This window comes from Schistocerca nitens, chromosome 8 (assembly GCF_023898315.1).
Source record: "Schistocerca nitens isolate TAMUIC-IGC-003100 chromosome 8, iqSchNite1.1, whole genome shotgun sequence".
NCBI lineage: Eukaryota > Metazoa > Arthropoda > Insecta > Orthoptera > Acrididae > Schistocerca > Schistocerca nitens.
In genome coordinates, this window is record NC_064621.1 from 607,753,428 (window position 1) to 607,767,423 (window position 13,996).

General features: G+C 42.3%; 1 protein-coding gene across 1 annotated transcript in view; it reads left to right on the forward strand.

The window, feature by feature from the left end:
- Positions 1-13,996, forward strand: part of LOC126199693 (homeobox protein CDX-1-like) — a 73,516-nt gene that overhangs the window by 5,521 nt on the left and 53,999 nt on the right. Inside the window, exon 2 of the mRNA XM_049936620.1 lies at positions 4,444-4,589. Coding sequence (XP_049792577.1) covers positions 4,444-4,589 — 146 coding nt within the window. The remainder of the gene's footprint in view (positions 1-4,443; positions 4,590-13,996) is intronic.

Sequence of the window (13,996 nt, forward strand, 5' to 3'; positions counted from 1 at the left end):
TACACATACATTCACACATACAAATACTTTCAGAAAAGTTATCTTAACATTTAAATCTGTATTCAATGTTAAATTCTTCTGCTTCAGAAGCGCTTTTCTTGCCATTGCCAGTCTACATTTTATATCCTCTCTACTTCGGCCATCATTTATTTCGCTGCCCAAATAGCAAAAATCAACTACTTTGAAAGTCACATTTCCTAATCTAATTCCATCAGTATCACCTGATTTAACTCGACTGCATTCCATTATCCTTGTTTTGCTTCTGTTAATGTTCATCGTACACCTTCCTTTCACGACATTGTCCATTCTGTTCAGCTGCTCTTCCAAGTTCCTTGGTATCTCTGACAGAATTACAATGTCATCGGTAAACCTCAAAGTTTTGATTTCTTTTTCTTGAACTTTAATTCGTATTAAAAATTTTTCTTTGGTTTACTTTACTGCTTGCTTAATGAACAGATTGAATACTAAATCTACAAATGTTATAAACGTAGGTTTGCTTTTGCTTTACTTGTCTTCGAAGACAAGTCGTAGGGTCAGTATTGCTTCGCGTGTTCCTACATTTCTCCGGAATCCTGACTGACATCACCCAGGTCGGCTTCTACCAGTTTTTCCATTCTTACATAAATAATTCGTGTTAGTTTTTGCAACCATGACTTATTAAATTGATAGTTCAGTTGTGTCCACACCTGTCAGCTCCTAATGTCTTTGGAATTGGAATTATTATATTCTTCTTGAAATCTGAGGGTATATTACCTGTCTCATACATCTTGCACACCAGATGGAAGAGTTATGTCATGGCTGGCTCTCACACGGCTATCAGTAGCTCTGACAGAATGTTGTCTAGTCTCGGGACCTTGTTTCGACTTCCGTCACTGCTCTGTCAAATTCTTCTCGCAGTGTCGTATCTCCCATCTCTTCATCTTCGTGCTCTTCCACTTCTATAATATTACTTTCAAGTACACCTCCATTGTATATATCTTCTATATACTCCTTCCTCCTTACAGGTATCCATTCCTTGCTTAGGACTGGTTTCCCATCTGAGCTCTTGATGTTCATACGGCTGTTTCTCTTTTCTGCAAAGGCCTCTTTATTTTTCCTGTAGGCAGTATCTATCTTTCCCATAGTTATACCTGCTTCTAAATCCTAACATTTCTCCTCTAGTCATTCCTGCTTAGCCATTCTGCACTTCCTGTCGATCTCCTCTTTTAGATGTTTGTATTCCCTTTCGCCTGCTTTATTTACAGCATTTTAAAAATTTCGTCTTTCGTAAATTACATTCAATGTCTCCCGTGTTATCTAAGGATTTCTACTAGTCTTTGTCTTTTTGCCGGTATGGTCATCTGCTGCGTATACGCTCTGCCCCAGGACTGCTTGTGTCGCAGTCCTAGTCATATGTTATTGGACACTTTGACAAATTGCCTATTGGCTTCTGTCTCGGGTTCTTCGGCCGACGTTCATCTAATGATTTTTCTGACGTTTCGCCAGCACGAGTGGCTGGCATTGTCAAAGCTTCACCCTCCATTGCCGGTGGTGAACTGGAGCCGAGCTCGCGGGCGCAGACTATATGTACCTGGCGCGCCAACGTCCGAGGGCTTCTCCGCGGTCATTTCCGGTGCGGTTCTCCTCTTGCTACCTGCGACGGTCGTTCGCTGCAGTACGGGAAGCCAGGATCCGTTGACCTTAAGGCTTTCCTCTTTCTTGTTCAAACTGTTCGCGTGTTTTTGTATTTCTACAGCTTCTCTGAACAAGCGCGTGTGATAGTGGTTCTCTACAGCCAGAACTTCCGTGTCGGCGAATTTTATTACGTGGTCGGTCTCATTCAGTGCGTGTTCTGCCACGGCCGATTTCTCCACCTGCCCCAACCTGCAATGTCGCTTATGCTCCTTGATCCTGGTGTTAATGGATCGTCCAGTCATCCCGACATAAACTTTTCCGCATGTGCATGGTATGCGGTATATTCCCGACATTGAAAGTGGGTCTCTTTTCTCCTTCGCCGATCTAAGACACTCTTTGATCTTCCTTGTCGGTTTGAAGATCGTCTTTACGCCATGTTTGCGCAATATACGGCCGATTCTGTCCGTCACTCTGGGAATGTATGGCAGAAAGCCCTCGGACGTTGGCGCGCCAGGTACATATAGTCTGCGCCCGCGAGCTCGGCTCCAGTTCACCACCGGCAATGGAGGGTGAAGCTTTGACAATGCCAGCCACTCGTGCTGGCGAAACGTCAGAAAAATCATTAGATGAACGTCGGCCGAAGAACCCGAGACAGAAGCCAATAGGCAATTTGTCAACAAGTGGCCACGAAAGCCTCAACAATTTTGTATTGGACACTTTCTTTGAGTTGTCAAGGCTGTACGCCTGGTTGGTTAGGAAGGAGTTGAAGTTTGTGATGTCTGAAGATGGGTGAAATCCCGAAAGGCGTAACATGTTCTAATAAAAGAGTCAATTGAACATCTCATGACTTTATTGCGATTGTACAGAATTGGTTGCCAATTATTAATGGTTTTCTTTCACTAGGTCGATTGTGTCACCGGGTTGTGGAACTGCATATATCCCATTTTAGACTAGGGCGTCGACGAACTGGAGTGGACAGGCCGTTGTGTTAGTGCTAATTTTAAAATAACGTAAAAGATCTAATATTTAGAGTTTCTACGAATATACTCTTCAGTAGAGTAGAACGAGTTGTCCAACGGAAAGTATTGTACTATAAACCGTTCTTAAACTCCTCTACATCACCCACAAAGCCACAAGAGACCTGACATACTCCTCCTACTTGTTTCACACATGTGTACGCATGTATTTGAGTCCTATCTGTACTCGTGCTAAGCCCTGGAAGTGTTTGTAGAGGTTTTAGTCCCTTGTCTTTTACTATTTTTTGAAAAAGGTATATATATTGTGAAGAAGGCGTCAAAATACAACCTTCTGTAGGATTTCTCTGTAGGATGTTCTAGAATTAATCCCACTTTATAATTCTTTTAACTGCCTGATGCATTCTAATGTTACCATACTACCCCAGTAAGTTGAGTTTCTTCGAAAAATGGTTCCACAACTCATTAGTGGATGGATACGTGCAGTATAGTTTTATCATTAACTGCAGCAGTAATCAGTCTTGCGGCAAATGTAGCTGAACTAAGATGCTTCATTAGTTCTAGGCTGTGGGTTTTCTAATTAAGGATGTGACCTACCTGTAGACCCAAAGTCTTCATACTTTGAACTTCTCGAATTTCATTGTTTCAGGAAGCTATTTTGATAGCTTGTAAAGTTCGATGAGAAGCAGTGAGGTGTAGGCGCCAGCTCTTGTCAAAATTCGACGATCATTCATTTGCCTCGAACCATCCGTTGACGTTTTCAAGTACTTAGTTTGCTTCCTTTTCAGTAAGGGGATTAGTACTACTTTCTGTTCTTACAGATGTTTCACGAGCCAAAAGGACGAAGTTTCCATGTTCCGAAACGGCAAGTAGAAGATCATTTATGTATTAGAAACGAAAGAAGACCCAAAATAGAACTTTGCGGCACGCCACATCTGATGGGGTGTGCCCGTTGTCGTGTGAGCGATACGGAAGAGTCCATCTTGAAAGTAGGACAGGCAGGGGACTGACACCCACTTAGCCGTACGGATATCTACTTCGTGTGACGCTACTTCAGCTTACAGCCATTTAACAGAGCAAGATGTTGGCTCGTTGGGGGAATTGTGTAAGCAGACACGTCCACACGACGCCCGCAGACGCATGTCAAGAAATACGCGTGTGTCCAAACACTTGTTGTCCCCACGCACTCCATGTACATGCTCCAAGCTAGCGTCAAGTCATTGCTAATTTGTCAGTATATATGTATGAAATGCCGTTGCAATATTTCAGAAATTTCTGCTCGCAAAACTGAAAATTCGTATCTCTGGAAGGGATAATATTACCCACGGTGCAATTTCTGTAGAGATACAGTTGACAAATAGATACATGCAAGCCAATACTGGCCCTACAACTTGTCTTAGTTGATAAGTTAATGAAATATATATATTTTTTATCCGTGTTGGATCTTGTTGAACTCTGTGGTTGTCATTGAGTTAAGGACTGTTGGCGGAAGACGCAACCAGCCACAAATAATAATAAAAAACTCTGCTTTTTTGCCATGACCTGTTTCGACATATGTCCCGCTTTGCTACAAAAGTATGTCGTCCGGTCTAGGACTGCATAAGAATATTTGACCAGTTAGTGCCACTGTATGCTGCTTGTGTGATATAAATAACACAAGAGGGCTATGCCAATGTGCTACGATTGATAACATTTAACACCACTGAGTTCTATGCAGTTGTATTTGTGCTAGTCTCCTTTTCCTTTCTGGAAGGCTGCACGAAGTGTTTTAAGTGTAAACTTATTTCGTGGGCGAGTTACGGTTGCTCAGAACCGTTGCCTTCGCTGTGTTAACGGCGCGCTCTCTGTCCCGCAGGCAAGACGCGGACCAAGGACAAGTACCGGGTGGTGTACAGCGACCACCAGCGCCTGGAGCTGGAGAAGGAGTTCCACTACAGCCGCTACATCACCATCCGCCGCAAGGCCGAGCTGGCGGCCAACCTGGGGCTCTCCGAGAGGCAGGTGTGTACAGTCTGGGCTTTGCTCTCACTCTGCAGTTTTTACCCGGCCCCGCCCTTACCCTCAATGCGCAATTTACTATTCACGGGTGCCTCGGAGTGTATCCTAGCGACCTCTCTCTCCCCCCCCCCCCCTACGTCTGCACTCTGCAAACAACCGTGGAGAACGTGGCAGAATGTACTTCTCCACTGTACCACGTGTTAAAATTCCTTCCCGTTCCATTTACTTGTAGAACACGGGAAGAGTGATTGCCCACGCCCTCTGTGAGAGCTGTAGTTAGTCTCGAGGTTGTACTTCACCCCAAGATGCCTTTTGTAAGAAGCATTTCACGGGACAGTTTGCTTCATCTTCAATTGTTGCAAGTTTAGTTCTTGAGCGTCTTCGTGACCAACTTGCGACATTCGTGCTGCCCTTTTTGGCACGCAGTCAATATGCCCTGTTACTGTTATTAGGTACAAGTCTCACACTCTTGCGCAGTATTCTTGGATAGGTGGTGCTACCGCTCTGTAAGGACACTCCTTTATAAAATCATTGCATATTCTTAGTATCCTGCTAATCAACAGAAGTCTGACACACGCCTTACGCGCGACTGAACCTATCTCGCCGTTCCATTTCAGATCCCTACCATGTGTTACACCCAGATATATGTATGGGTTGACCGATTCCAGCTGTGACTCCTTGATCTTGTAGTCGTAGGATATTACGTTTTTCATTTTTATAAAGTGCACAATGTTACATTTCTGAACATTTGAAGCAAGTTGCCAATTTTTATACCAATTTGAAACGTTATCAACATCTGACTGAATATCTGTGCTGCTCTTAAACACACCACACGAACATTTTTATACCAATTTGAAATGTTATCAATATATGACTGAATATCCATGCTGCTTTTAAACACACCACACGAACAGCAACGCTCCGAACGCACTTCCCTGGACCAACGGGAGAGAGTATGGTGCGCCCTCCCTTCTCAATCCAGTTACAAATTTCGCTTGATATCTCATTAAAAGAAACTGGAGAGATCGTCAGATGAACTGAGGTAGCAGTCATTGAAACAAAGGCCATTTTCGTCGCAGCGAGATCTTTCGCAACATTTCAATCACCAACTTTTTCCTCCGAATGCCTAATACTTTGTTGACGCCTACCTACATAGGGAGAAATGACCGCATAATAAAATAAGAGAAACCGGAGCTCACATGGAAAGACTCAGGTGTTGGTTTCCCTCGCGTACTGTTCGAGAGTGGAACGGTAGAGAAATGGGTTGAATGTCGTTTTGCGAACACTCTACCGAGCACATAGGTGTGAATGTACGCACGTAGATGGCTGAAGTAGGTCCAAGGTTTTCGGGATTTCATGTGAGAAAACGCGAGCAGGTTTTGGGATCCACGCTCACTGGCACGGAGGCGGCACTATGTCCGAGATAATCGTGCCCTGAATTTCTTTTTCTCCCCAGTCCGAGTCAGTACCTTTTTATTAGTTGCCCGATCTGGCCACCCCCTTTCCAGCATTGTTCTGTCATACGATGCTAGACAGCTTCTGTCCTTGTCTGTCGTCTTTATCGCTATCGTTTCATTTCCGCGCAGGTTTTCGTTTCGCTTTGTTCACAGGGAGTAAGGGCTCTACGTAGGCATCAGCGGGCACGTACCATTCTGAGAAGTCGAAGCAGTAGTTGCCATTTCCATTGAGAGGGATTATAAATATAAAAACAATGATACTCTGACATTGTGCAGCTTGTCCTGTCGAAGTAGGGATTCAAAATTCATAGGAAGTTAACAGTAATAGGCACCAATACACAAGGCTGGACTGGGCGATTTCGAGTCATTCATGAAACAACGCGACGCATTATTAAACTTTCGACCTTCTAAACGGAACAAGGTAATATTAAGCGAAGATTTCATCTTAAATGTTTCGGGCGTGTCTATTGTGAAACTATGGTCAAGTCACTTTCCTTTTCATATAACCTGTCTTTCTCTCATACAATTTACAAAAAGAGTCGTGGGAACCGGAACGGCTGCACTTGATGCCGTTTGTACATACACAGCGAGATTGCAATGCTGTTATGTAAATACTTGAACTATGATCAGAATATTATGCGAAATAAGGAAGAAAAAACATAGATGATGACAGGGTTAAACACATTACAAACTGTTTTACAAAATTTTAAGCAAAATTATGAGAGCGTCAGAATTTGTCTCTGGAAGAAAAAGTTCCTCCTGCAACAAGATAAGAATTATTTGGACATTTGTAAAAAATGAGACTGGAAAAAGGAATCAGGACATTTCTTTAAAGCTAAATAATGAACTGACCAAAGAGAGCCCCCAAATAGTAGGAACTTTTAACACGCCTTTTTTCTGTAAGCAGTGGGTAAGTTACGCCTGACAACTACCCCTGTTGGTGTACATCGCTGTGTATAGATGCCACTTCACGCTACTTTTTTAAAATTTCTTTTAATTTGAAAACTTCTGTCATTCGACTCTTCACTTAATTAAGCATTCTGTTGAAACTATTACTCCTCGACAATTGTCAGGTCCCGGCGGAGGTTCGAGTGTTCCCTGGGGCATGGGTGTGTGTGTTTGTCCATAAGATAATTTAGGTTAACTAGTGTGTAAGCTAAGGGACTGATGACCTAAGCAGTTAAGTCCCATAAGAATTCACACACATCTGAACTTTTTTTTAATAATTGTCAATTGAATATTCTGATAACCTAGAGACTAAAACAAAAATAAAATAAAGTCAGTTATGATAGGAGCGGCTGCCTCCGCTGCGTCTGTGAAGTTTTGAAGTGTAAGTCTTGCTGCTGAACTGATAGGCCACCCAAAAAACGTATTGGCTTTATTCTTCCTGCTGCGAGATGGGTGGGACTTGGCAACATTGTAGAAGACGCTTGGCAGCACTGTGGTAGTCGAATTACTACCTGGAGAGACACAAACTATCCTGTTGAACTCACTTGATATTTGCTTGGTACTTGATTTAAATAGTCTGAATGATGTTTACTAATGTCGTCATGTAATTATCACATGTCGAGTACCGTGCTGAAAATATTAGATGTCTTAACTTCTGATTGTGCTTCGTTAGCAATCCGACGAAGTGCTGGTTTCGGATCCTCATGCAACTCAAAAATTTACCACATGCCATTTCAAGTTTGTTATTTGTGAATGAAACCATAGTTATCACCTTTCGTGAATGGATAACAAGGACTATAATCGCTGGATAAGAGTCCTGGTACAGTATAAACATTTTCGTCATGTGATTTCACGATAAAATTTGCTAACTGTTATCAACAAACAAGAAATAGTTTTGAGTAAGGATTAGGAAAATATTGATGTGGAAGAGTTACAGGCATTTTTGGTGTCTCAGATATTAGAGTGCTAACATTTTAGAGATGTCACTCACTGTAATGAATCTGAGTTTAGGAGCGTTAAGGGCCGTCTCATCTGTATTATTAGACCGCTATCCTAGAACCTACCACCACTTGCAGGTTGCCTGTTTGGCGTCTTGTTGTTGTGGTCTTCAGTCCTGAGACTGGTTTGATGCAGCTCTCCATGCTACTCTATCCTGTGCAAGCTTCTTCATCTCCCAGTACCTACTGCAACCTACATCCTTCTGAATCTGCTTAGTGTATTGATCTCTTGGTCTCCCTCTAGGATTTTTACCCTCCACGCTGCCCTCCAATGCTAAATTTGTGATCCCTTGATGCCTCAAAACATGTCCTACCAACTGATCCCTTCTTCTAGTCAAGTTGTGCCACAAACTTCTCTTCTCCCCAATCCAATTCAATACCTCCTCATTAGTTACGTGATCTACCCACCTTATCTTCAGCATTCTTCTGTAGCACCACATTTCGAAAGCTTCTATTCTCTTCTTGTCCAAACTGGTTATCGTCCATGTTTCACTTCCATACATGGCTACACTCCATACAAATACTTTCAGAAACGACTTCCTGACACTTAAATCTATACTCGATGTTAACAACTTTCTCTTCTTCAGAAACGCTTTCCTTGCCATTGCCAGTCTACATTTTATATCCTGTATACTTCGACCATCATCAGTTATTTTACTCCCTAAATAGCAAAACTCCTTTACTACTTTAAGTGTCTCATTTCCTAATCTAATCCCCTCAGCATCACCCGATTTAATTTGACTACATTCCATTATCCCTGTTTTGTTTTTGTTGATGTTCATCTTATATCCTCCTTTCAAGACACTGTCCATTCCGTTCAACTGCTCTTCCAAGTCCTTTGCTGTCTCTGACAGAATTACAATGTCATCGGCGAACCTCAAAGTTTTTACTTCTTCTCCATGAATTTTAATACCTACTCCGAATTTTTCTTTTGTTTCCTTTACTGCTTGCTCAATATACAGATTGAATAACACCGGGGAGAGGCTACAACCCTGTCTCACTCCTTTCCCAACCACTGCTTCCCTTTCATGCCCCTCGACTCTTATAACTGCCATCTGGTTTCTGTACAAATTGTAAATAGCCTTTCGCTCCCTGTATTTTACCCCTGCCACCTTCAGAATTTTAAAGAGAGTATTCCAGTTAACGTTGTCAAAAGCTTTCTCTAAGTCTACAAATGCTAGAAACGTAGGTTTGCCTTTTCTTAATCTTTCTTCTAAGATAAGTCGTAAGGTTAGTATTGCCTCACGTGTTCCAACATTTCTACGGAATCCAAACTGATCTTCCCCGAGGTCCGCTTCTACCAGTTTTTCCATTCGTCTGTAAAGAATTCGCGTTAGTATTTTGCAGCTGTGACTTATTAAACTGATAGTTCGGTAATTTTCACATCTGTCAACACCTGCTTTCTTTGGGATTGGAATTATTATATTCTTCTTGAAGTCTGTGGGTATTTCGCCTGTCTCATACATCTTGCTCACCAGATGGTAGAGTTTTGTCATGACAGGCTCTCCCAAGGCCATCAGTAGTTCTAATGGAATGTTGTCTACTCCCGGGGCCTTGTTTCGACTCAGGTCTTTCAGTGCTCTGTCAAACTCTTCACGCAGTATCTTATCTCCCATTCCATCTTCATCTACATCCTCTTCCATTTCCATAATACTGTCCTCAAGTACATCGCCCTTGTATAAAACCTCTATATACTCCTTCCACCTTTCTGCCTTCCCTTCTTTGCTTAGAACTGGGTTGCCATCTGAGCTCTTGATATTCATACAAGTGGTTCTCTTCTCTCCAAAGGTCTCTTTAATTTTCCTGTAGGCAGTATCTATCTTACCCCTAGTGAGACAAGCCTCTACGTCCTTACATTTGTCCTCTAGCCATCCCTGCTTAGCCATTTTGCACTTCCTGTCGATCTCATTTTTGAGACGTTTGTATTCCCTTTTTCCTGCTTCATTTACTGCATTTTTATATTTTCTCCTTTCATCAATTAAATTCAATATTTCTTCTGTTACCCAAGGATTTCTATTAGCCCTCGTCTTTTTACCTACTTGATCGTCTGCTGCCTTCACTACTTCATCCCTCAGAGCTACCCATTCTTCTTCTACTGTATTTCTTTCCCCCATTCCTGTCAATTGTTCCCTTATGCTCTCCCTCAAACTCTCTACAACCTCAGGTTCTTTCAGTTTATCCAGGTCCCATCTCCTTAAATTCCCACCTTTTTGCAGTTTCTTCAGTTTCAATCTGCAGTTCATAACCAATAGATTGTGGTCAGAATCCACATCTGCCCCTGGAAATGTCTTACAATTTAAAACCTGGTTCCTAAATCTCTGTCTTACCATTATATAATCTATCTGATACCTTCTAGTATCTCCAGGATTCTTCCAGGTATACAACCTTCTTTTATGATTCTTGAACCAAGTGTTAGCTATGATGAAGTTATGCTCTGTGCAAAATTCTACAAGGCGGCTTCCTCTTTCATTTCTTCCCCCCAATCCATATTCACCTACTATGTTTCCTTCTCTCCCTTTTCCTACTGACGAATTCCAGTCACCCATGAAGAAAAATTCGGAGTAGGTATTAAAATTCATGGAGAAGAAGTAAAAACTTTGAGGTTCGCCGATGACATTGTAATTCTGTCAGAGACAGCAAAGGACTTGGAAGAGCAGTTGAACGGAATGGACAGTGTCTTGAAAGGAGGATATAAGATGAACATCAACAAAAGCAAAACGAGGATAATGGAATGTAGTCAAATTAAGTCGGGTGATGCTGAGGAAATTAGATTAGGAAATGAGACACTTAAAGTAGTAAAGGAGTTTTGCTATTTAGGGAGTAAAATAACCGATGATGGTCGAAGTAGAGAGGATATAAAATGTAGACTGGCAATGGCAAGGAAAGTGTTTCTCAAGAAGAGAAATTTGTTAACATCGAGTATAGATTTAGGTGTCAGGAAGTCGTTTCTGAAAGTATTTGTATGGAGTGTAGCCATGTATGGAAGTGAGACATGGACGATAACTAGTTTGGACAAGAAGAGAATAGAAGCTTTCGAAATGTGGTGCTACAGAAGAATGCTGAGGATAAGGTGGGTAGATCACGTAACTAATGAGGAGGTATTGAATAGGATTGGAGAGAAGAGAAGTTTGTGGCACAACTTGACTAGAAGAAGGGATCGGTTGGTAGGACATGTTTTGAGGCATCAAGGGATCACAAATTTAGCATTGGAGGGCAGCGTGGAGGGTAAAAATCGTAGAGGGAGACCAAGAGATCAGTACACTAAGCAGATTCAGAAGGATGTAGGTTGCAGTAGGTACTGGGAGATGAAGAAGCTTGCACAGGATAGAGTAGCATGGAGAGCTGCATCAAACCAGTCTCAGGACTGAAGACCACAACAACAACAACATGACTATTAAATTTTCGTCTCCCTTCACTACCTGAATAATTTCTTTTAGCTCGTCATACATTTCATCAATTTCTTCATCATCTGCAGAGGTAGTTGGCATATAAACTTGTACTACTGTAGTAGGCATGGGCTTTGTGTCTATCTTGGCCACAATAATGCGTTCACTATGCTGTTTGTAGTAGCTAACCCGCACTCCTATTTTTTTATTCATTATTAAACCTACTCCTGCATTACCCCTATTTGATTTTGAATTTATAACCCTGTAATCACCTGACCAAAAGTCTTATTCCTCCTGCCACCGAACTTCACTAATTCCCACTATATCTAACTTTAACCTATCCATTTCCCTTTTTAAATTTTCTAACCTACCTGCCCGATTAAGGGATCTGACATTCCACGCTCCGATCCGTAGAATGCCAGTTTTCTTTCTCCTGATAATGACGTCCTCTTGAGTAGTCGCCGCCCGGAGATCCGAATGGGGGACTATTTTACCTCCGGAATATTTTACCCAAGAGGACGCCATCATCATTTTATCATAAAGTAAAGCTGCATGTCCTCGGGCGTCTTAGAGGAGCACAAAAAAGTTATTTTCAGTATTCCCCGTAATTATTGCCCGAATTTAATAATTTACAATGCTGTCGTAATCTACTCAGCAAGAGCTGACAATACGTCAAACATGAAAGTTGAAACTGTGTAAATGTCCTGAGGCAGCGTAAGTTGCGGCTCCCAGATTGTCCGGACAATATCCATCTAGTGTTCGGGAATGAGAGCACTTACGACTTCCAACAATTGTTACACATAATTTCAAACCTTTACGATCCTTTTTCTCGCTGATATCCCCACAAAGAGAAGAAGGGAAAATAAATTTTCAAAAATTTAAATTTTTCACTCCTCATGCAGTAAAACTGCCGCATCAGGCATGACATTTTTATTTATTACTTCTTTACTACAGACTGTATTCGCAACACAACTTGCTGAATGTAGCCACATACACATCGCTGAATGTATCTGCCAAATTATATCGTTGTACAGCAAATAGTTCAGTAACTACCACATTATAAATATTGAGTTGCGTGAAAAATTAGATTTTGCTTAAAATGGAGCGCAAATTGCCCAGACTATATTCCTCCAGTGTCTCATAATGAGAGCACTTAGCGACTCGCAACTCATTTTAAGGATAATTTCTCGCCTACATGCCTGAAGTCAAATAGTTATGCATTAACTCATCTGGGAAGGTAATCAGACTTTTGAAGGTGTTTTAAAACGAGAGTTGCATTCTTTGAAGAGTAGGAGATTTACTAGTCTCTGGTATTTTTGCGTATAGTGGTATTCATTTACGTGTGGACCTATTGCCGTGCAGTCCGCCTCCGTAGCTGGGTGGTCAGCGTAAACGGCTGTCATGGGTTGGACTGTGTTTCGATACCAGCCTCCTAGCGCCGACTGAGGAGCTGCGTGGCAGTGTAGTAGCGACTCCACGTTCTGGAAGTCCGCCAAACGGCCGAGGGTGGATGTGTGCTGACCACGTGCCACTCCACACAGCAGGCAGAGGACGACACGGCGGCCGGTCTACATCCCTTCGGTCTTACCGGTCTGGAAGTTTACTGTCGTACAGAGCAGTGTCCTCCAGCACCACTTGTGGTGACTATCCTGTGTAGTCAAACGATATACCGAAAAGAGTTTAGAGGACCTGCAAGAAAGTTACGATATGTGGGCTGCGTGCAAATCAGGAGGAACGCAATTCAAGTCATTCGGATACTTTTGAACACGTTAATAGCATTTTCTGATCCACAGGTACGGAGCGTATTTATTTTATATTTATTTTCAATTATGCTTTCCCAGATAGAAGAGAAACGATTTTTTAATTCCATGTTGGCAATCCTACCCCCATGAACCATGGACCTTGCCGTTGGTGGGGAGGCTTGCATGCCTCAGCGATACAGATGGCCATACCGTAGGTGCAACCACAACGGAGGGGTATCTGTTGAGAGGCCAGACAAACGTGTGGTTCCTGAAGAGGGGCAGCAGCCTTTTCAGTAGTTGCAGGGGCAACAGTCTGGATGATTGACTGATCTGGCCTTGTAACATTAACCAAAATGGCCTTGCTGTGCTGGTACTGCGAACGGCTGAAAGCAAGGGAAAACTACAGCCGTATTTTTTCCCGAGGACATGCAGCTTTACTGTATGATTAAATGATGATGGCGTCCTCTTGGGTAAAATATTCCGGAGGTAAAATAGTCCCCCATTCGGATCTCCGGGCGGGGAATACTCAAGAGGATGTCGTTATCAGGAGAAAGAAAACTGGCGTTCCGCGGATCGGAGCGTGGGATGTCAGATCCCTTAATCGGACAGGTAGGTTAGAAAATTTAAAAAGGGAGATGGATAGGTTGAAGTTAGATATAGTGGGAATTAGTGAAGTTCGGTGGCAGGAGGAACAAGACTTTTGGTCATGTGAATACAGGGCTATAAACACAAAATCAAATAGGGGTAATGCAGGAGTAGGTTTAATAATGAATAAAAAATAGGAGTGGGGGTAAACTACTACAAACAGCATAGTGAACGCATTATTGTGGCCGAGATGGACACGAAGCCCATGCCTACTACAGTAGTACAAGTTTATAT